Consider the following 21,788-nt stretch of genomic DNA (forward strand, 5'->3'; position numbering starts at 1 on the left):
GAAAGGGAAAAGTTTTTAAGAGATTAATCCTTTACTGAACCTTTATATCCGTGCCCACTGTCAGCAATCTCCCTGGACACAGTACTCAGAAATCAAAGGGTTTTAACAAGCAATTGGCAATCAGAGGGAACCTGAGGTTTGCAAACACCCATGCACATCAGTACTAAAGCATGAGCTTCTATTTAGTTAATGGCAGATTAATGAACACAGAGGGGATTCATCAAAAGGTGTGCACAATTGCACTCAAGCAAACTCTGTCCGCTGCTTTTAATTGCGATCTTTGCTGCAAGCGGTAATTAAGGAGTAGCTAAGTGGTGTGGAGGGGGCGTCAGCTCGTGTAGCAAAGCCCCAAGAGTCGCCCCCCGCGGCCACGCGTGCCCATGGGATCACTTCTCCCCAGCCTGGCAACCTCGACAGCCACCGAGGAAGATGGGAACAGAGGCGGCCGGAGACTTACCTTCCTCTTGATGTCTGTGAACTGAGAGAACATGAGGGACCAGTAGAAGGCCAGCTCTGTCACGTAGTAATAGTACAGTCCTGGGGAAAGTGCCTGTGGCCAGAGGGAAAGGGACAGGAATGGTGGGTTTAGATTCACACCGCTTTCCCCCTCTTCACTGCCTGAAGGATCGGTGAGGACGTGGAAGATCTGGGGTGTTTCTAAGCGTGTTCGTCGGAGACTGTCCATTGAGGACCCCCACAACAAAGGAAAGCTTGCCACCCCCAAGTCTACTCGTGTGCAGGAACGACACTCACACCCTGGTTCTGTTCCAAACATGCAGCTCTTTTCTTTTCCTGGATTTGTTTTAGAATTAACAGTTGCATTTCTGGTAACAACTCTAAAATTTCAGAGCGGGGATTTAATGTTTAAATTTATGGTTCACCGATACAACCATAAATTGAGAACATGGCCAAGAGGACAAAACATCGAAGTGCATTTAAAAGCAAGAACAAGAGGCACTTTAGCCAAAGGGTTGCGGGAGCGTGGAACAAGCCACTCACACTGAAATGGCTAGATTTGACCCCTTGAACAACTGACTAAAAACTACCAAATGAATTAAGATTGGCCAAATGGCCTTCTCTCATTTGCAACTTTTCTTTATTGGAGGGGTACAATTTCCTGAACACGGATCACGAACCAGAGAAGATTGAAAACCTCTGTGCTGGACCCCAACCCTGGCCCTTGAAGCACTCTGGTAGCAGAACACCGGTCACAAGCAGCTGGTGAGGTGACCCATACTCGAACCCAGGGCATTCGCTCTGGATTACAGAGCTTGACCTGCACTCAGTGTTAACTGCTCGATCCACTCCAGAGACCTCCTGTGCACCTATTGTACAGAATTTCAGACACAATGCCTTTAAGAAATAAAAGTAGCACAGGGCTTGGGGCTGAGAAAAAAAGTTTAAATGAAAACGCATGCCAAGGTTGGGCTGGCTACCCATTGCACTGCTGAAGTAGCATGGTCAGGCAGTATTACAATCTTTAATTCTTATGAATACACTGAAAACACCTTATTTTTAGGGGGCTGAACAGTGGTGCAGTAGTTAGTATTGCAGCCTCACAGCACTGGGGCCCTGGGTTCAATTCATGACCTGGGAGGCTGTCTCTGAGGAGTTTGTAGTGAGTTCTCCCCATACAAACCAGGTGCTCTGGTTCTCTCCCACAGTCTTAAAAATAAAGTGTTAAGTTAACTGGCTTCTGGGGAAACTGGCCCTAGTGAAAGAGTGTGTGTTTGTGTCTGTGTGGGCCCTGTGATGGACTGGTGTCCCCTCCAGGGTGTAGCCCCCCCTTGAGACACTTGCATGCCAGATTAGGCTCCAGCTTTCTTGTGACCCTAAACTGGAAGTAGTGGTTTAAAAGTGGATGGACGGATGAATTCTGCTGTAAATATACAGAAGTATACACCACTCAGATTTACCTGATAGGGGTAATTGTACCAACATTGCCTCGTGTCCCACAGCCAGGGAGACTGCAAGGGAAAAAAAAGACATTTAGCCCTTTTTAGCTCCTACAGGAGCCTTCATTCCACGTGACCTCACCTTGTAGAATACTCCTACACTACTCCTTCTCCCTCATTCAGTAGAATGTGCGGCTAAAGACAACCATTTTTTGTTTGTGAAACAAAATCATGCATAAAATGTAACCTACAATGATGGCCCCCTGTTGCAGTGTCTTAATACTGATGAGAACTACTCAGGCTATAGAGATCCATGGCATCATCTTGTATCTAATGAACCTTAGCCTCTCATTAAACAAAATCATTTGTTCAGCTGAACAATCTTCCTTTTCCTCAGGCCTCCACAGTGTCACAGCCAGTTCACGTTAGGAGTCCAGTTGTACCGAAAACCTGCAGACCCACCAGACCCCAGGACCAGACAAGTGCATTAGATTGTCGGTTTTAAATGAAACCCCTTACTGGAAGATGCAGACATCCGCGTCTGTCAGTGTTTCAGCACGGTTACAATACCCTCCAGGTAAACTTGCAACGTGATAAACTACATGTTTTAATCATTTCAAGAAGTATTGCTTGTGCAAAAGAGCTCCGATATCCTCTAAATCCAACCATTAAAATTGTGTACACAAGTGACAATTTTTTTTAAAGTTAACATATTGATAACACAGGACCGACCACAATAATGCAATAAAAAGACCACAATCGAAACTACAGCCCTACCACTCAACCTATATATTGCAAGAAACTAGACAACCTCTCTTTTAAGACGGTGTATTTCACATCCCAATTCAGCAACACATTCATCTTTTCCAAGACTATTTTCCTGATGATAAAAAGTCCACATACTGCCAATTTGACTTTTTTTACAGAAAAATACAATCCCAAAAGAAAAAACCCGGCAAAGTAAGAAACCCATCACTCCTTACTGTGAAGAAGCAAAGAAATACTCTAGCATTGCCTGTGGCTCATCAATGAACTGGCTTCATTACTCTGCTCTCCTCCCCACTGATAGCTGGTGTGTGGTGAGTGTACTGGAGCACTATGGCTGCCGTCGCATCATCCAGGTGGGGCTGCACACTGGTGGTGGTGGAGGGGAGTCCCCATTACCTGTAAAGTGCTTTGAGTGGAGTGTCCAGAAAAGTGCTATATAAGTGTAAGCAATTATTATTATTATAATAAATATCCACAGTATTCCAATCCAATTAACACACCCAGAAAACAAAACGCAAAGATGAGAGAAACAGGGGGTCTTCACACTAACTTTAGACCGGTAGTGTTTAATGTTTTGCTTCTCTGAAAGGTAAAACTAGCTGTGAGTGAAATCTGACCATTTAGAGATTCAGGGGAGGGTTTATAGGTGTTGGGAGTAAATGCCAAGTTCTATTTGCTCTGCATCCTGTCTGTCAATCAAGTGAAGATCAAACAGACTTATCACTTTCTTATCACTTTGACTCCAGAAGTCTAGAAAGGCTGTAAAAAAAAAAGTCTAACCACTACAAAAGGTCTCTCTAGCATTGCCTGTGGCTCAGCAATAACAATGGAACTTGTTCATATAATATTTTATAACTCATAATTATAATTCCTCCCTACCTTTAATTCATGTTTTGGAAGGCTAAGAAAACCATGTTATAAAAGTTTTATTTTTTAAAACAAGATCACAGATTTTTGTATTTGGTCTATCAGTCTCAGATTTTTAAGTAGTAGATACGTTAGATAAGGCTAATTGGGTACCTACATGTACTTTGAAAAATGACTGTTTAGGATATTTCTTTTAAATACATGTACTAAGACATTATAAATCTGATGTTTCAAATGTGATGGTTGACCTTGAATTCAAGCCCTCAACCAGGCCTGTACCACCTATGCTTTCCAAGATAATGGGGGGGGGTCACTCAAACACTCAATTTACAGGTCATTCTGACAATGAGCTAAGGCCCCAAGGACTGGAGTTCCCTCCCTGGTTAATAGATGAATTAATACATTAAAGGTGACACCAGCATCAGAAAAAGAAGATTTAGGGTGACCTCAAAGACTTCCTGAACTGTGGCCCTTCAGATCCACCTCAGATCCGTTCACTGAGCCACTGAGCTTAGTTCTGTTAAGAAATAAGCTGGCTCGTTTGGCTCTCTTTGCTTGCTTGCATGACGTGCTTTTCCCAATAACATTACGATATCCTAATAAGACACTCTGACAAAGCTCAGCTTCTGCTTTCACAGATGGCAAATCAGTAAACTGGGAACCAGCTTAACTAAATATCAGCACAACCTGAGATGTGAGTGAAAGACTTGTAATCAAATACTCTACTTTGCCCTGCGCCCATCTGCTTCACTTTGTCAACCACAGAGGGAACACCTGCTAAAGCAGCAGCCAACAGAGACAGCCCAAATTTTATTTCATTTCTCATTTTCTCCACCCCCCCCCCCCATCCTGACAGGTGCTAAACTTTGGCGGTGCACCTAGTATATTTGCAAATAATGTAGGTCTGGTTGAATACAACAGCAAACAAGCTCACTCCTGCCGCCATTCAGAATGCAGGACTCACTCACCTGCCAAAGGAATCGAATCCCGTAGGTAAATATGTACAAGTAAAATGTAAACCTCCACCTACAAGCAAAGAGAAGGGGGATGTAGTTAGAGCTGAGGCACCATTAACCAAAAGGGACAAGCACAGCAGGACAAAGAGCTAGTATGCGAATTATCTGGATTTCTCATTTCAGGATGATCACATAAGGTCTCGTTAATATTGCTTTCATTTTCCTCCAATTACATTTACTCTTCTGTAAAATGTATTCTGTTTCCACAGTCATGTCATGTCATGTCATGCAACACTTCAAGCTGAATAATCCAGGAGGAACAATTTCCAAAGCCAACAGGCAGGGAAGCATAAATGTGTGACGCAGTGCTCATAGACATCCCTGTGAAGCACGAGGTAGCACATGTCGTGGTGTAACAGTGATTATCTTCCCCGCCCACTTCCTTTACAATCAACCTTAACTTTTCACATCTTTTGTGATACATTCCAATCTAAGTCACAGATCCTGAGAAATGCAAATAAATATGTTTGTAGCAGCATGAAGAGGATAAAGACTTCCATTTTTAGAAACCTTTTTTTTTTTGAGAGCAACTAGACAAAAATGCATTGAAGAGAGATCAAAACAAAGCAGGAAGCAAGAAAAAAGACAGAAGTACGAGAAACCACACTTTGAGAAAACTCAATCGGCTAAAAATCCCCTTGAATGAGGTGCGAGGATGCTTTGAAGTGGACCACCACACTGAAATAAAATTTCCCTCCCTCTGCACATGACATGCCTCCTGCAGTGCATTCCCACACCCCCATTTCCCTGTCATTTGAATATTGAAATGACATACAGGGCCCTTTGAAAACTGCTCACAATCGGGGAATTTCCAGGCCGACTGCGGTTTAACAAACACAAGAGGACTGGTGTAGAACTGGCGCGGCACAAACTCAAAAGCACTCAGAAAGGCTGTGGCCTCATTTAGCCCATCAGAAGCGTGAGACCACATTGCCAGCACGTCAGACCAGGCCTGCAGTTTAAAGCTCATCTCCTCTGTAAGCGTGGGCCTGGTTCAGAGCCTACTCAAGACACAAATTTTCAAACCAGGCAGGCTCCCAAAACCCAGACTGACACACCACTTATTAACTCAACACCTGCTTGTCCTTTGTCGCACTGCACAAAAGCAATTTAGGCTTTCACCTGCCAGTCCACTCGGCTGCAGGATTTGGGCACAACCAGCTCATTATGTTTATACAGTATACTTTTAGACATAGGAAGGTAGCTGGACCTGCCAGACCTCTGCTGGAACAGACTGGAAGGAGGACTTTGTGATTGCCTGTGCAGTTTGCACACTGGCCAAACTGTGCAAGAGGAAGCATCACGTCACCTGTCAGGCATTTCTATAGCCACACCCCCAGTTCCAGCACCTCAGATAGGACCCAGCTGCCTCAAATCCACATTTTCAGCGAACGGATCCCACAACCTGCCCCGGGGCTAAATGCAAGGCTGACCGGACACGTTTAAAACTTCTGCTAAAGAGGGCAAATAGTGCCGGAGGTTTCGAAGTCTGCAAGGGACCTACATGCTCTCGCAGAATTTGGTGAGGGTGCTGGGCTTGTCCTGGTTGCGCCGGTGCCGAAACCAGCGCTGGATCCTTCGCACATCCCAGTCCAGCTGTTTGGAGAGGCCATCCAGCCTCCGGGCGTCAGGATACTGCAGACGGAAAGGAAGGGGGGTCAAATAACAGACAGCTGTGAGATATAAAGCAGCAAACCCGGAAAAAAGGAGAGAAACTGAGGCTGTGAAGTCAGAGGGTCACCATGCAAAGACAGTGCTAAACGAATACACTTTAATAAGTCCTGGCGAATTAATAGAAAATACTAAAATGGAAAATGCAGCCATTCATCTATAGTTATTCATTCACATTATAGTTATTAATTCACATTAAGTAGCCGGGTGACACAGATCTGGAAAACTCTGGTTTTCTCCTGATTTCAAATTAATCTCAGGCAGGCTGGTGAGCAGCCGTGCTCATTAATATAAAGCTGCTGGGATATACAGCTCACTGCTTGCAGCTGTGCAATTCAAAGTGAACTGATCACCCGGCCCAGTGAATTAACAGAACACACCACACAAGAGAGCTCCAGGACAGATTCAAAGCATGAGCGAAAATGCCAGTTAGACACAAAGCAAGGAACAGGAAACCAGAGAAAGGGAGCGAAGGGAAGAGGAACAACAAGACACAATAAGGTAATGTAGCTTCTCTCCTACCTTTGTTATAGATGTAAACACTTTTTCTAGAATGGCGTTGGGCTGAGCTCTCCTGGTAACCTCTGCCTGTATCCTCAGGAGGTAGGCGCACGGGCGGGCCACAAACCTGTGGGGAGACAGGGGCTTTACAGGGGGCTACCTATTTGATGTCACCCCTGTTCTCTCTTCTCCAGTGCCAGGTGGCTTTGCCGCCGGCGCCCCACCTGCCTCTCGCCGGCGAGCCCCTCTGCCACCGGCGCCCCACCTGCCTCTCGCCGGCGAGCCCCTCTGCCGCCGGCGCCCCACCTGCCTCTCGCAGGCGAGCCCCTCTGCCGCCGGCGCCCCACCTGCCTCTCGCTGGCGAGCCCCTCTGCCTCTCGCTGGCACCCAACCTGCCTCTCGCCTGTGAGCCGCTCGGCCACTGGCGCCCCACCTCCCCAGTTACACTCCTTTAACATACTTCCTGAATTACACAGGTTCCAGCACAGCATTTCACAAACTAAAAATTTTAACTACAAATAAAATACTTATGCCTTAATGCAGACTATGTCACCCATTACAAAAAAAGGGCTAAGAAAAAAAAATAAAAGTTAAGAACAGCAGTGACAGCTTGTCACTGGATTGCTTTTGCAGACACGACTCCATAAAGCAAGGATGTGTTCAAGAATGCATGTGAAGTCTGGCACTCAGCCCCGAGGTCCAGTTTTGGAAAGCACGGCACTTCAGGGTTAATTAATTAGTACAGAGGGTAGAAAAAAAAAGACAGTGGAGGGAGCCAAGTCATTTTACACCCATTCCTCAAGCATCTGGCGCAGAACTGCTTGCGAGATTGTTGGGCAGGGCTCCTGGGGCCTAGAGACCCGGGCTTGTGGCATTTCTCAGCCCCTATGCTCGTAGCCTGCTCAGCATCTTCACAAGCTATGAAAACGATCGCCCAGTCGAGCACGTCCGTTATGGAGCAACCTTCCCCACAGAACAAGACAGCCCGTGCTCTCTCAATGATTCACCCCCCTCCCCCACAGCCCCGAGGTAACGGGCAACGTTCAGCCTGCGGTTTCGTCGAGCAGCGTCTTCGGCGCACGGACTGGGAGAGGAGCCAGGATTGGGCTTCGCCCTTTTTCAAACAATAAACAAATAAATCAAGCCCTTTTCGGTCTGTTCCCTGAAGCTGCTGCAAGCCACGTGTTGCATGTTTGGCCCCGGCTGCAGCGAAGTCCGATCAACGGCAGCGGCCGCCCCCTCCCCGCGGCAGTGATGCGGCCACAGGGGAGAGGAAGTGGGCGTCCCACCCCCTGGGAACCCAGCCCTAACTGGGACCCCTGAACTGGCCAGCGGTGTGTCGCAGGGCAGGGGTACGTGGGCTGGAGTCCTGGCAGCAAACAGGCCTCCATTCTTGGAGGTGCCTGCATGTCGTAAGCGCTTCACGAAGCCATGCTATAAAAGGAGAGCAGCGCCAGACCCTGCCATATTAAAATGAGCACAATGGCCTCCTTCTCTCACCCCCCATAAATTATTTGATTATTCACATCAGGTAGTCCCAGAACACTTCCACATCTTCCACAGGGGTGGAGCAGTGGCTCTGTGGCTAAGGATCTGCGCCTGTGGCTGGAAGGTTGCCGGTGCAAATCCCGCGGCCAGCAGAGGAATCCTACTCCACTGGGCCCCTGAGCAAGGCCCTTAAACCCAACGGCTACAAGGCGTTATATAAATGGCTGACCCTGCGCTCTGACCTCAAGCTTCTCTCCCCGTTTGTGTCTCATGGAGAGCAAGCTGGGGTATGCGAAAAGACAAATTCCTCATACAAGACACTGTATATGGCCAATAAAGTGATCTTATCTGATCATCTCATGGTAGCAAGCGGCAGCATCCACAGGAAATCCTGTGGCAACCCAAGGGCAATCCACAGTGTCAGTCTACACGAGACGGCTGCTGTAATGTTGCCTTTGTGCAAAGATCTTGTACCTCCCTGCCAAGACCGCTGTTTTAAACACGACCAGGTTCTGCAAATCACGCCCACCCATTACGATAATGTACAAGTACGGGACTCAGAGATCCTTAAACCTGTGGTGCTGGAGGAGGGAGTGGCTCAATCTGAAAAGGCCTGCATCCAGAGTGCAGGCTGTGCCCTACAAGGCAGAAATAGCCCTGGGGTTCAGAGTAGGCGCTTGTCACAAGCTGGGTGCTTTACTCACAAGACCATATGACACTTTTCCATGGATAATTAGGTTAGAGCGACCACATTCCCCTAAACTCAAAATGGGACACGTGGTCATCTGCTCCTCCCTCACAGCCACTTAACCCCTTTCTGCTCTCTTTTGCCCCAGGAGAGCCCCAGACGTCTCATATCTCTGTACGCACTCCCTCTCCTTGCCAGAGGGCAGCCAGCTTAATCTTATATCAGAAGCAAATGTCACGAGACAGAGTCCACGAAGAGCTTTCACAAACCCCGTGACCTCGCAGGCTCCCGGAACACGCCGGCGACCAACCCGCCGAGCAGAAACACTAAAAGAATGCGGCCAAGCGAGAAACGAAACGCTGGTGCTCCTGGAAGAACGCCCATCACAAAATCACGCTCAAGCGCACTGTTGAGACGATGGCCAGGCTAGGTCGCAAGTCCTCCTTTATCTTCTTACCTAGTTTCTTGCCGTTTAACGAGTACAGCAGTCATCGGAGTTGTCACCCTACCCCAAGAGACGCTCTTCATTCATGGGAGGAGAAGCGCCTGAACTAACCACCTGGACAGGGCTCACGGCAAAACAACAGGACTCATGGGGCCTGAGAGTCTTCTCATACACAATGAGACATTTCTGCAAGGAAGAGTGAAGCAGCGCAGAACGGGCAGTGAGACCTCTCAGTACATGTATAATACTAATTCCTAGCATCTGCATACAGATTTTCATCCCAAATCTCTTTGCACACAGGAGGGACCCACCACAACCCCAGCTCTTCTGTCCCACAGTCCCACAACAGGCAGATCAGGGGGAGGAGTGAAAAATAACTGCAGATTGCGAAAGGCCAGAGCTGAATATTGCCAGGGCATCTGGGATAACCCTACTCTTACAAAATGTGCGATCTGTGCGACCAGGTATACGGGGGGCCTTCTAAAATCACAGTGTCTCCGTTCAGCACACTGCGTTAATGGAGTGGAAACTGTGCTTCAGAGGGAAGAGCACCACCTACTGGTCCCCACCAACACCACTTTCAGCAGCAACAGGAGGTCACTCACGCAGTGACCAGACTCGGTTTATCTTCAGAGATCTCGCTATGAGGCCGTGTCACTCCTGTCATTTCACAGTGGACAAGCTATTCAAGAGGACGGAGGAGAATTGGAACACTGCGAGTAACCAGGGTGGCAGTTTCAGTAGTGCTTGGACTAACAGTTTCTAATGCTGCTATAGGACGTGACAGGAGGTGCTGGAATTTGACCCTAAATTTCACGAACAGATAAGGTCACAACTACGGAAGATTAGCAGACACTGCAGAAGAGGTAAGAGAAATTAAATGTGATGTAGACTAAATTTAGGACAAACACATTGGTTGGTGACCACTGGACAAATTTTGGGGCAGTGGACAGATCACTCTTATTACTCACAGCACTCAGAAAAAAATACACATTTCAGCAATAGACGTTAAACCCTTAAAGATCACTGCTGAGCCCCACCTCCATTCGAAGGTGCCAACGGGCTTTCTCAAGTTTATGGAATGTCAATTGACCTTTGATATAGAGATAAGGAAACAGCCCCTGGAGGTGTGATTCTGACTGGCGAAGATTTATAAACTGATCACAGAACTGCACTATTGATCTTTGTGTGCAAAAAAACAGACATTTTGTCCAATCAATCTCATTATACCAGTATCGCCCAGGCTGATGAAGTCTGCACAAAGTTCAGTGGTTCAAAACCCAGGCACATCTTGCGTAAAGCACAGCACTGACTCCCAAGTTCCCAAGACAGTAGATCTAATCCAAGTTGGAAGCAAAAGCTTTGCTATAAAATGTGATCTCAACATTCATGGAAGCAGATAACTGAGTTTGTAAAGGAGCAAGTAAAGGCTTATTCCATGCTGAAAAGAGAAAAACAATGGCCGAAGAAGGCTCCACATCTGAAAAGGTTGTTTCGTTCCTCTTTTCAGCATTGAATAAACCTTTACTTGCCCCTTTGCAGCCTACGCATGCTGAAGCAGCTCCCTACTGGAACTAACTCGGGTTGTGCTGCATGCTGTTAACCCACCCGGTTATGTGAACAGTCTAATGAAGGAGCAGACACAGATGTAGTCCCTGTATCTTGTAATGGCCCAAACCACGATGAAGCCCCGATTTGTGGAAGAAGAGCCAGCTGTGTATCCAGATTCCACTCACACCGCTAGTTTAGCGCACAGTAGCACAGCAGAGAGTACTGCGCCCTGACTGCTCTGGAAAGAGGCCGAGGAGCTGCGATCTTGCCAGCAGAAATCACACCTGCGCTTCTCCAAATCGCCCAACAGGGACCAGCTGGTGCCGAGAGAACTGGGACCGACACCCCCTCAGGAGAGACTACAGCACTGGCCACAGGGCTGGCTCACCGCAGAGAGCGTCTCGTCCCCTCGTGAGGGTGGACGGTGTACCGTAGGCACGGCAAGGGCCAGGACTGCCAGTTTGCAGGAGACAACCGATTCTTTTGGGGAACCGTTTGCAAAGTAACAAAACGGAGCCACTGCGCTGACGGCCATATTGCACTGTGCAATGAAACACTTGTTTATATTGTGTTTTGACAGCATGGAGAGGCTCAGGACGACTGTCCAAACAGACCCAGGAACCCTCAGCAGCCCCCAAGACAGGTCTCAGAAGGTCCAAAGGCTCTTTTTAGCAGTGTAGGAGTCAATCCAGTCATTCGGTCACCCCCGTCAGAGCATCGCGGTGTCCAGCCTGGAACAGCCAAAGGATCTGCTCACTCTTTTATTCTTGCGAAGCAAAAACATGACTCATACTTGGCTTAATCAATCAATTACTTGGCCTATTTGATTAATTAAGTCAAGGCAACATTACACAAAGCTCACCTCATTAGCTCCCGAGATCTCTTTATAAAGCCCACAGGACTGCGTTTTGACATAAATTGAAGTCAGCTGGATACTGTGCTTCCTTTAACTCACCCATGCCCTCGGGCTCATCATCAATAATGTCCGCAGAGCCCACCAGACGCATTTCTTTTTAAACCTGATCTGTCCTCATGCATGATCTGTCCTCAAGAAGCCAACATGCACGAGCCCACAGGCTGGCCGGAGACACTCACAGAGAGACAGGCACTTCAGAGACACTCACATACCCCCATCCCCCCTAACCCAGCACACTCGCGCACAGATAAGCCCACAGACCTGTGATAACCCAGCTGTGGAGAGACAGACAGGAAACCCTGCACAGTGGGCACAGGTGTGCCTCCCCCCGCTTTCTGACAGCAGCTTGACTCACGCCTGATTCAAACAACTGCGCAGCCCTGCCAAATGTCAGAGGAGCTCTAAAAAAGGGGCAAGATGCATGAGGTAAAGCACCAAAGGACAAAAGGAAACAGATGTGTCTGCCACAGTCATGGAAGACTGGTCTTGGGCATCATACAGGGCCGCCGGTCTCTATACGGCGCAGAGAGCCCTGTCCTGCAGGGTCGCCGGTCTCTATACGGACACATGAGAGACACATGGCAGGACCCAGAGACAAATTTCTGCAGTGTTTTTTGGGAGTGTGTGATCGCTTCGATACAACATGACTCTAGGCTAAACAAGTGTAAAAAGAAATCCATTATATAATAAGAGGCATTAAACATGCCTATTTTAGGTATTACAAATGCTTTAATACTAACTGATTGCAAGTCCAAGGCCTCTCTGTATAAATTGACAGCATACAAACTCGAAAGGCTACAATGGAAGTTATTTTTGTTATAAACCCCCCAATTTATAATCACCAGTTTCTCTATTTGAGGCTCTCGGGCACGGACTCCTGCACGCACTCAGGAGAGACGGGAACACAAAGCCTGGCTCCTGCGGCACCCAGCTGTGGCGCAGTCCCTGGTCCCGCAGCCTGAGGGCACCACTGTGCCCGACAGGAGAGGGCACGCCGACCAAAGAAGCAGCGCATCTCTCGCCGTCGCCGCAGGCCAGCTTGAGACCCAGCGGGGTCACAGGGGTGGCGGTTTGCTGAAAAGCCAGAGGATCCCATTCACTGGATCGGACACATTCCCCAGTCATTCCTCCTCCCCATCATCAAACTTCTAACAGGCTGAACAAGCTCATCAGGAGAGCAAGCTCTGTCATTGGGTCTGACCTGGACCCCTTGGAGGTAGTGGCTGAGAGGAGAATGGTGTCCAAACTAGAGGCCATCATGGACAACATCTCCCATCCCCTCTATGACAGGCTTGTAGAAAGGAAGAGCACGTTCAGCAATAGACTGATTCATCCACGGTGCGACAGGGAGCGCTACAGGAGGTCATTCTTGCCTTCTGCCATAAGACTGTACAACGCATCCACCTTGCGTCTGGGCAGAGGCAGCATTGACAGCGACCTGTTTCTGGACTGAACACATCTACACATCTACTGCTACATCTGTTCTCTTTCTTTTCCCGTTTACAACCGTTTTTTGTGCAATATATGCCAGGGACCCGTGCAATACATTTATATTTATATTTACATCGATATTTATATTCATATGTGCAATACGATTTTTCTGCGTACTGTTCCGTTCTAGTTTGTTCTTTGTGTGTTCTGGACTGTGAGTAACTCTTTTAGTGCACCCCTCACTGTACTGATTGTATTGTATTATTATTATTATTGTATCATTCATTACACTGTGGCTGTGTTGTCTGTGTTAAGCTGCTGTTGCACTGCAATTTCCCTCACGGGATCAATAAAGTATCTATCTAACACCGGCAGCCAGGGCGGCCCAGCACACCCGAGCCCTGGCGTTTACCCAGGTGACTTCAAAACCCTCACGCTCACCTACAAGGCTCTGCTTGGCTTGGCACCTCACTACCTGTCTGAGCTACTACCCCAGCTCTTCTATTTCTGGTCTCATATCTGTCCCCCAAGCCCATCTACACTCTATGGGTGACAGGGCCTTCTCCTGTTATGTCCCCAAGCACTGGAATTCTCTCCCCAAGGATATCAGAGAGTCACCTTCTCTAAACTCCTTCAAATCCAGACTCCTTTCAAAGAGCCTTTCCTTAACTGGTCCTGTTCTTTACCCCTCTGCTCCTGCTGTGTTCAGGACCCGCATCTACTATCGCCTCTCATTGTGTATTCTAGTTGTGCATACGTTGTGTATTTTGTTTTTTTGGTGGCGTTGTCATTCCGTAAAGCGCTTTGAGAAGCCACCTCTAAAGGCGCTATATATAAAAAAATGTTATTATACCCTGACTTGGCGCGGCTCGCTTTCCATGCCCCTTGCCTCCTGCCCTGCAAAAGAGCCCACTCGCACCTCCAGCACTCCCATCCAATCGCAGGAGATTGCGATTCCCAGCACAGAATCAGCACCCGCCCCGCTGTAATCGTCCCTCAAGAAGAAGCAGCCCCCCCTGGCAGTCAAACTACAAACTGTCACCACAACCAGAAAGTTTGTGCATGTTCTGCATCAGGTGCAGTGTTTCCTCAGACCTCCTCCTTGATACAGGAGGGCAGGCAGGACCCCCGCTCTCCATGAGACCCTGAGACCCCTCTCTCTCCCCCCCCCCCCCCACGCTGTCCCGCAGAGCCGTCCAAGTCGGGACGCTCCATCATCCATTTTTAAACGCGGCTCAGACTGGAGATGAGCGGGAACAAAGGGCTCCCTGCCCCTTGATGAATAAATGAAGGAGCCGGTGAGTGAAGGGAAATGATACACGCTCCCGGGCCGCTGCTCGAAAACAGGCTGCGCGGAGTCTGGGCCTTGTGCTGCCCGTACAGAGGAGGGCTTTGAGTGAGCTGCGCGCTCCGGGCGCAGGCGGGCGCACGCGGGCCAGAGCTCGCCTGCCAAGGAGGCAGATGGGAACCGTGTGGCAGCGAAGAAAACAATCTCGGTCTGCGCCCTGGTGCTCAGACTGCAAAAACTCCCTTTGCGCGAATGAATGACGGGACTGCTTTTCTGAGCTTCCCCACATGTAAATAACATTAATATCTTGGAACCCGAGTCACTTTTTATAGGCGACTCATTGTTCTATAGACGCACCACACTCATCAGCCCTGAAAGATACACAAGTCGAATACTTTTTCGCTCGCTAATAAAAATCTATGCTGCACACAGGCAGCCATGAGGCCTTTTTGGTGACCTAAATTGCAATTTAAACCAAAACTACCATTTCTTCCAGGTTTTTGCAGAGAAGGGGACAAATAACAGCATCTTTGTAAAGCCACCAACGAAAGGAGTCAAGATAAACTCACTTCCTTCCCGAGCTGAAAATATGTAGGTGATCTGAAGGTGCCATGATTACAGAACTATCTTTGGCCTGGTTTTTTGATGTAACTCCAGGCCTATCAGCTAAGGAAGGGGCGTGTGTTTAACCTAATTAAGAGGTATCAATTATCCTCTGAAGCCTAAGGCTCTGTGGGACCAGGACACCCACAGGACTGAAGACTGGAGAGGGACTTTACAATACGCTCCCCTACCCCTGACCAAAAAGAATAATATTGCCAAGATTTTCTGGGGACGGGAGCAAATCCACAAGGATTCAACCATTCTGCTGATCTGCTGGCCCACATCTCTTTGACAGCACTCCCTCGCTAATGCGTTGTTAATCACCGCGAGACCCTGCTGGGAGCACTTCAGATGATCTCCAGCCACAGCTGCTGGGGCCACAGGCGCTGGTCTCCAGGAAGAGTTTGCGCTCTCGTGCCATTTCGGGGTTTCTGCCTCAGCACAACAAATGGCGGACAGCACAAGCTGGCTGCTAGGGCTCCACTGCCACCCCAGTAGAAACAAAACAGGAAGACCCCAGCACAGGGATCACAACCGCGTGAGCACTTCCAGACCTGGGAGAGACGATCAGCATCGTGCCCCAGCCCATTCCAGTTCTCAGTTTGGAATTGTGTCATTCCAGAGAAGGACTTAGATCGCATCATCACTGACAAATTGCAAAGCTGAGAGGTTGCAAACCATGGCACTGGAACAGAAAAGGAATGCTGCAAAACAGCAAAAGCAAGCAACACCCAAGGCCTAGTCATCCACACAATAGGTGCAAACCCAGGCTCTTCATCTGTGGAGCAAAAAAAAAAAAAAGATTTCCACTGCAAACTGTAATGAAGCTTTACAAGAAGCAATTAGTTCACATCCATTTCAAAGTGGGAACCAAAAATAACTGAACTAATTGTCATCAAGGCAAAAATAAATTTGTCACTGCAGCGTTACGGCCCTTGGCTCCCCTAACTTCCACCCCTGCGGCCATACAGTCACCTCCTGCAGCGTCAAACTCTCATCTTTCCACCTTTTCTAGGACTAGGACCCATGTCTGCTCCCTACAGCACTGAGCTCACCCCACAGCTGCATCTGAAGCTCAGGAAGAACTTAGTGCCTTCAGTGTCTCTACAGGCCTTACCAGTGCCAGACTCCAGCCAGGGCTTACCAGCCAGAGCCAGACTCCAGCCAGGCCTTACCAGCCTTACCAGGGCCAGACTCCAGCCGGGCCTTACCGGCCAGGGCCGGACTCCAGCCGGGCCTTCTACACAAGGTCATTCTTGCTCTTGGCCAAACCGGTTAGCTTGCAAAGAGAGCTCAGCTGGCTCCTTTCCACCTACTCCACTCTTAAAAGCAGCACTTTAAAAACGAGTGGTGCTTATTTTTTGGATAAACCCCTTTTCCTCCCATTTTGTTAAAAAAAAAGGGGCTGCCACCTGGCAGGGCTCAGATAGAGGCCCCTCGTTCGGCTCCAGGTCCCGCGCGCGTCGTGATGTCGTCACGCCAACACTGGTACACTTCCTCATCCCGGAACGTCCTGCCAGATTACTAGAGCCATTTGGGCACAGATTAGCAGGAGAGGGAGAGGCCAGCGTAATGGACTCATTGGAGACAATTCATTATGGGGGAGGGACGTCACCCCAAGCACATCAGAGGAAATTCTCTGACTCACAAAATGAAAGTGGATTATCTTCCGCCTGCAAGCAATCAATTTACCTGATCTTGTGCGAAGCTGATTTGCATGCTTAACGACTTGCCAATCAGATACAAACCAGGAATCAAAAGGCTGCTGAGGACTGTTTCTCCTGCTGGACAGGAACCATTACAGAGGGACGTTTTGTGTTTGCAACAGTGAGCCTTCTGCAGTACCGACGCAAGAGCAGCTCTGAACAGCACAGAAGACAGACGGGTAGAAACTGCAACCCCAAACACCCATGAGGGTCTCCCAGAAAGAAAAAAAAGATGTGGGGGGATTCTTGCTCCTCCCCCACAGCTGGAAATCTGAAATCTAAACATCTTTCAAAATCTGAAGGATGACATCACCGGGGGTCTCCACACGCCCAATTCAGGGTTTTAGGGATTCTGCTTGCTCATCTGTAACTCCTGAATGCACCCATCAGAAAAAGAAAGAAAGCTTTAGGACTGCAAACATCCAAACACTCATTTTGCTCCTGCTGCACTGCTGCAGGCGGAAGACGGAGACGTTGTACATTTCCAGGCAAAGCGGAGAGGTTTTGTGACTTCGTTCCCACATAAATCACTATCAAAACTATTTACTTGAACTGGTCTCCGCGGCAGAGAGCATCAGTTCTGTGGAGAGCGCTCATAGGGTGGTCAAAGAATAGGTTTGGAAAAATCTGAAATGTACTGAGTAGCACAGGGCGAGAGGAAAAAAAAAATACAAAAAGAAGAAAACGAGTCGGGACACCATCCATTTCGACACCTGGCAAGTGAAATTTAACGCAGAGAAGTGCAAAGTGCTGCAGGCAGATAGTGAGAAAATACATTTTGACTGCAAGGTGGGTGGAAGCGAGCAAGCTGAAGGAATTCACGAAAGGCAGCAGTGTGGCGCAGAGGTCTGGTTACCGGATGGCTGCGGGTTCAAATCTCACCAGAAAAGCTGAAAAGACCACCAGAGGCTGTTCCTGGTCCAGAAAAGCTCACCAGCAGAGGCTGATCTTTCTGCGACAGTTAAAGAGGTTTGAAGCATCACAGGAAACAGTGACCCTTTCCTACAGATGGGTCATGGAGAGCGTGCTGACCTTCTCCATCCCTGGACGGTTTGGCAACACTTCTGCCTGGGACAAGAAGCCCTCTAGAGAGAGTAGAGTATTCCACCTCCAAAACTGGAGGACTCACCTCACCTCTCCAGACTGAAACACAAAGCCCTCAAGGTCCTCCCAGACCCTTCCCAGCCTTGCCCAGCCTCTGCTCACTTGCCTCCCCACTGGTAGGCGGCTCAGGTCTATCAGGAGCAGGACTACCAGGCTCCCGAACAGCACCACCCAGAGTCTGTGATTTGAATAAACTCTGCACTTTCAAGGCTGAAAATTTTGGATGGCTCAGTGTTAATCTCTCTCTCACTGCTAGTTATTGTATTACTGATGCGTGTTTAGGACAGTTTGTGAATGTGTCAGGTGGATGCTGTCTGTTACTGGCTTTATGTTGAACATTTGTAATTTATATCTTTTATATGTATGAGCTCACCAAACCAAATTCCATACAATGCGTTGTTACAGCAATAAAAGTACTGGACTGAAATCCCAGATGGAGCACTGGGGTTGTACCCTGAAGGAAGATGCTCCACTCAGTAAGATAGCCAGATGTTTAAATGGGGACAAATGTCACTCACTTGAGACAAGAGCATCAGCTAAATTATTGCTAATAAGAATGAAAAGCAATCATTCAATTCCAGTCTGTAATCACCAAAAGGCAATGTTTGTAAGTGGAGGGGTGTTACTCTTGTGTGCTGGATCAATTCCACTCTGATCTTGTTCAACCTGTGGGCATCCCCAAAGTTCCTTTAATTCAACCAGGGAAGCAGGTTCTCTCCTCTCCCTGGTCTGTGCAGTGGAGCTGCTGTGCGTCTTCCAGGTGGGGGCTGAACTGCAGCGGTGAATGTGTGCCTGGCAGTGCACCTTCACCGATATCTACAGAGCTTTGAAATCCTTGAAGATAAAAATCACATTGTAGATGCAACCGTGACAAATGACCATTTGGACAAAGGTGCTGTAGGAGATGTAACAGATCACAGCGCCAAGCAGTAGCAGTCCTGCTTGGATCACAGCGGCCTCGTGCTTTACAAACATGCTTTGCAAGGAGAAAGAGTGGCACCAATCTTGTCGATGCATTCACTCAGGCGAGGACGTGTGTAGTATGGCAGGGGGTCCCCAACCCTGAGCTTGGAACCCCAACACTCCTGCTGGTCTTGGTCCTAGGTCAGTTCTGAGTCACACAACTGAACCTTCACAGTGGGATTAATCAGAACTCTTCGATTAATTTCACACTTTCCATGTTCAAGAAACGTATCCCTTTTAACAAAGGCTCAGAGTTTTCTGGTTTTAAAAAGAATCAAGATTTCATGTTCCAAACAGCTCCCCCCACAAACATTTTTACTGCCTGTGTGACATTTTGGTGCACCTCCAAAAAATAAAGCTACCTTTGTGCGGAGTTCTTCAAAGAGTTCACTGATGGTTTTAAGTAAAAAGCAAAGCGCTGACAAGTTAAGAGTCAAAACAACACATTAATGTCTTCCGCAAGGGACCCTTTCCTGCAGACTTACAGACAGTTTTAAAGGACGGATAATTCACCAAAGACTAGTTTCCACAGTTTACATAACTCAGACAACTCTGCGAAACGTTCATTAATTACCGGTTACCATATTCACACACGGTCCTAGGCGAGGAATGCTGCCCAGCGTGGGATTCAAATTCTGAGGGAAAGTTATCGTCCTTGTGTACACAAATTTGACCACCCATATTGGAAGTATTAAAACCTGCGGCCTGCCTCCTACACCCCCCCCCAACGACATAAACACAACCAACACACAATCAATTACGGAGATCACAAGACCGTCTGAGCGCAGATACTGTAGCTGTGCTGTACTGCTTCCTCTACTCGCCAGCAATGTGGTATCCATTTAACTTAATTAAAAGCTTTCCTTATTTGAAAAAAAAAGGAAAACTACTATTATGGTCAAACCCGATGTCACATTCACTCAGGTCACGGGGTAGGTACTGGGTTTGACATTGGGATTGTTTAGCCTCTCGATACCAACACCTAATGCTAAAGGTATAAAGAGATTAAGAAAATTATTGCTTTGTTGTGTTTTTTTTAGAAAAGTCCTTACGGGCAGCGATTAGGCTATAAAAGAACCGGGGGAGCTGAGGACTGATAACGCTCGACTCACGCCACCGGCGCAGAGCCGGCAGCGGGAGACGGCCAGGCAGGCGTTAAGGCGCTTCGTGAATAGGAGTTACGTTACCCAGGTACGTCAGCATCCAGTCACAACGCCGCACCGCGAAACAAATGTAAAGATTGATTTAGCAAAAGCGCTAACTCCCCCCTGAAACTTCATTTCATCTCTCGGCGGAGAAACAGCAGCCCCCACCCACTTCAAATGAGGAGAGGCTCACCCTCCGCGAGTTTTTGGAAAGACGGGTTTATTGGGTAAACTAAAAGGAAGATAGCGTTCACTTATAAACAGCAGCACCAGCAACAACAACAACAACAACAACAAAAAAACAACCTAAACATGTCGAGGGCAGTACCCCTTAAGAAAAGTTGAACTGAAGAGTTTTTAACCGCAGCGCTTCGCTTTGGGAAACGAGACGTGCTGCGCTTGCCAGACCATGTCAGAGCTCTCCGGTAACAACCCATATTTCGTAATTCGTCCTCCCGAACTAGTCCAGTTTGATAAAGTGACATGTAACGGTGGGTTCCTATACTGCCCAAGCTACGTGTTTATAGCTGAGATTATAAAACACGGACGGGGAGTGGAGAGAAGAGGAGGAGGAGGAGGGGGAGAGAGAAAGTTAGTAGGTACCTCTCAAACAACAGCCTGACCGCGAAGATCCCCAGGGCCAGCGGTAAGGCAGACAGCACATGTCCGGCTTTGGGGTACTCCACTCCGGGCTCGGGGTCCGCCAGGTCTGCCCAGGTCACATTGTGTGGCAGCCAGAACCGTTCGTTCCAGAACCAGGCTGAGAGAGCAGCCATGTTGGGGAAGAAGGGAGCGACTGAAAGAAAAGGAAGGGAGGGAGAAAAAAAATTCGCCGCCCCTTCTCGGTGTAGGCACGGATGAGCAAAGCTCCCCAAGCGCGAACTGTTGAGGAAGTCAGCTCTGCCTTTTCCACGCCCCACCCCCAGACGGCTGTGTAAAGCCGCCAACCCCTCCCCTCCTCTCCTCTCCTCTTCTCCTCCTCCTCCTCCCAGTCTCTGGCCGAGTCCGCTGCCAACCGCGACGGCGCACCGGCGACATCAACACCGGAGCGGTGAGCGCCTCTCGGTGGACGGTTTAGCCCAGGTCCCGCGACATCGGCGGACGCAGCGCTGAATCACACAGCGCCGCTACCTGCCGGGTTGCACGGTGGCAGCCGGGCCACTCGCCTGGGTCCTGGGTTTGATGTCGGGCTGGCACATGTGCTGTGTCTAGTTTGCATGTGCTCACCAGCGCGGGTTTTCCTCAGGTTCCTCCCAGTTTGCGAAGACTGGGCTAGAGTAATTGGCATCTTGAAGTTCAACACCCCGTTTACGTGGGTGAGTGTCTCAGGGTGTACTTTAGACTCCGACCCCCTGCGCCCCTCTAAGGGTGGTCGGAGGATCACCAGCTGGTGTTGTGTGGATGTTCGCAGTAGCGTATCCACGCCTGGTGCCATGTGTGCCGTGATCCGAGCCTTCATAATTAAATAAAACTGCTAATGAGGCATTGCAGAACCGGATTGCATCGAGTCGCTTCAAATTTGCAAAACAATCCATCTGCACGACCATCCCTGTTTCATACGAAAATGATTACACTACTGGTTAAAAGGTTAAAGGACGGATATATCTTTCCTCTACAAAGGATGGAAAACCTCTTGAAAGAACAGGGCAGTTTTTCCCGGTCAAGGCGAGTTTGGGTTCCAATCTAATCATTTCCTCGTTGAGTTTAGGCTCAACAAGTACCTTTGGAAAGCGCTCCCTCTA

General features: G+C 48.5%; 1 protein-coding gene across 1 annotated transcript in view; it reads right to left on the minus strand.

Annotated features, from left to right (window-relative positions):
• cers5 (ceramide synthase 5) overlaps nucleotides 1–20,976 on the minus strand; it is a 34,239-nt gene extending 13,263 nt beyond the window's left edge. The window contains exons 1-6 of the mRNA XM_088915130.1: nucleotides 20,650–20,976; nucleotides 6,740–6,845; nucleotides 6,051–6,181; nucleotides 4,499–4,556; nucleotides 1,917–1,967; nucleotides 458–550 (exon numbers count right to left, since the gene is read on the minus strand). Of these exons, the coding sequence (XP_088771256.1) occupies nucleotides 458–550; nucleotides 1,917–1,967; nucleotides 4,499–4,556; nucleotides 6,051–6,181; nucleotides 6,740–6,845; nucleotides 20,650–20,822 (612 nt within the window). The 5' untranslated portion in view covers nucleotides 20,823–20,976. The remainder of the gene's footprint in view (nucleotides 1–457; nucleotides 551–1,916; nucleotides 1,968–4,498; nucleotides 4,557–6,050; nucleotides 6,182–6,739; nucleotides 6,846–20,649) is intronic.
• Nucleotides 20,977–21,788: the final 812 nt, after the last annotated feature.

This window comes from Atractosteus spatula, chromosome 1, assembly GCF_055471065.1.
Source record: "Atractosteus spatula isolate fAtrSpa1 chromosome 1, fAtrSpa1.hap1, whole genome shotgun sequence".
NCBI lineage: Eukaryota > Metazoa > Chordata > Actinopteri > Semionotiformes > Lepisosteidae > Atractosteus > Atractosteus spatula.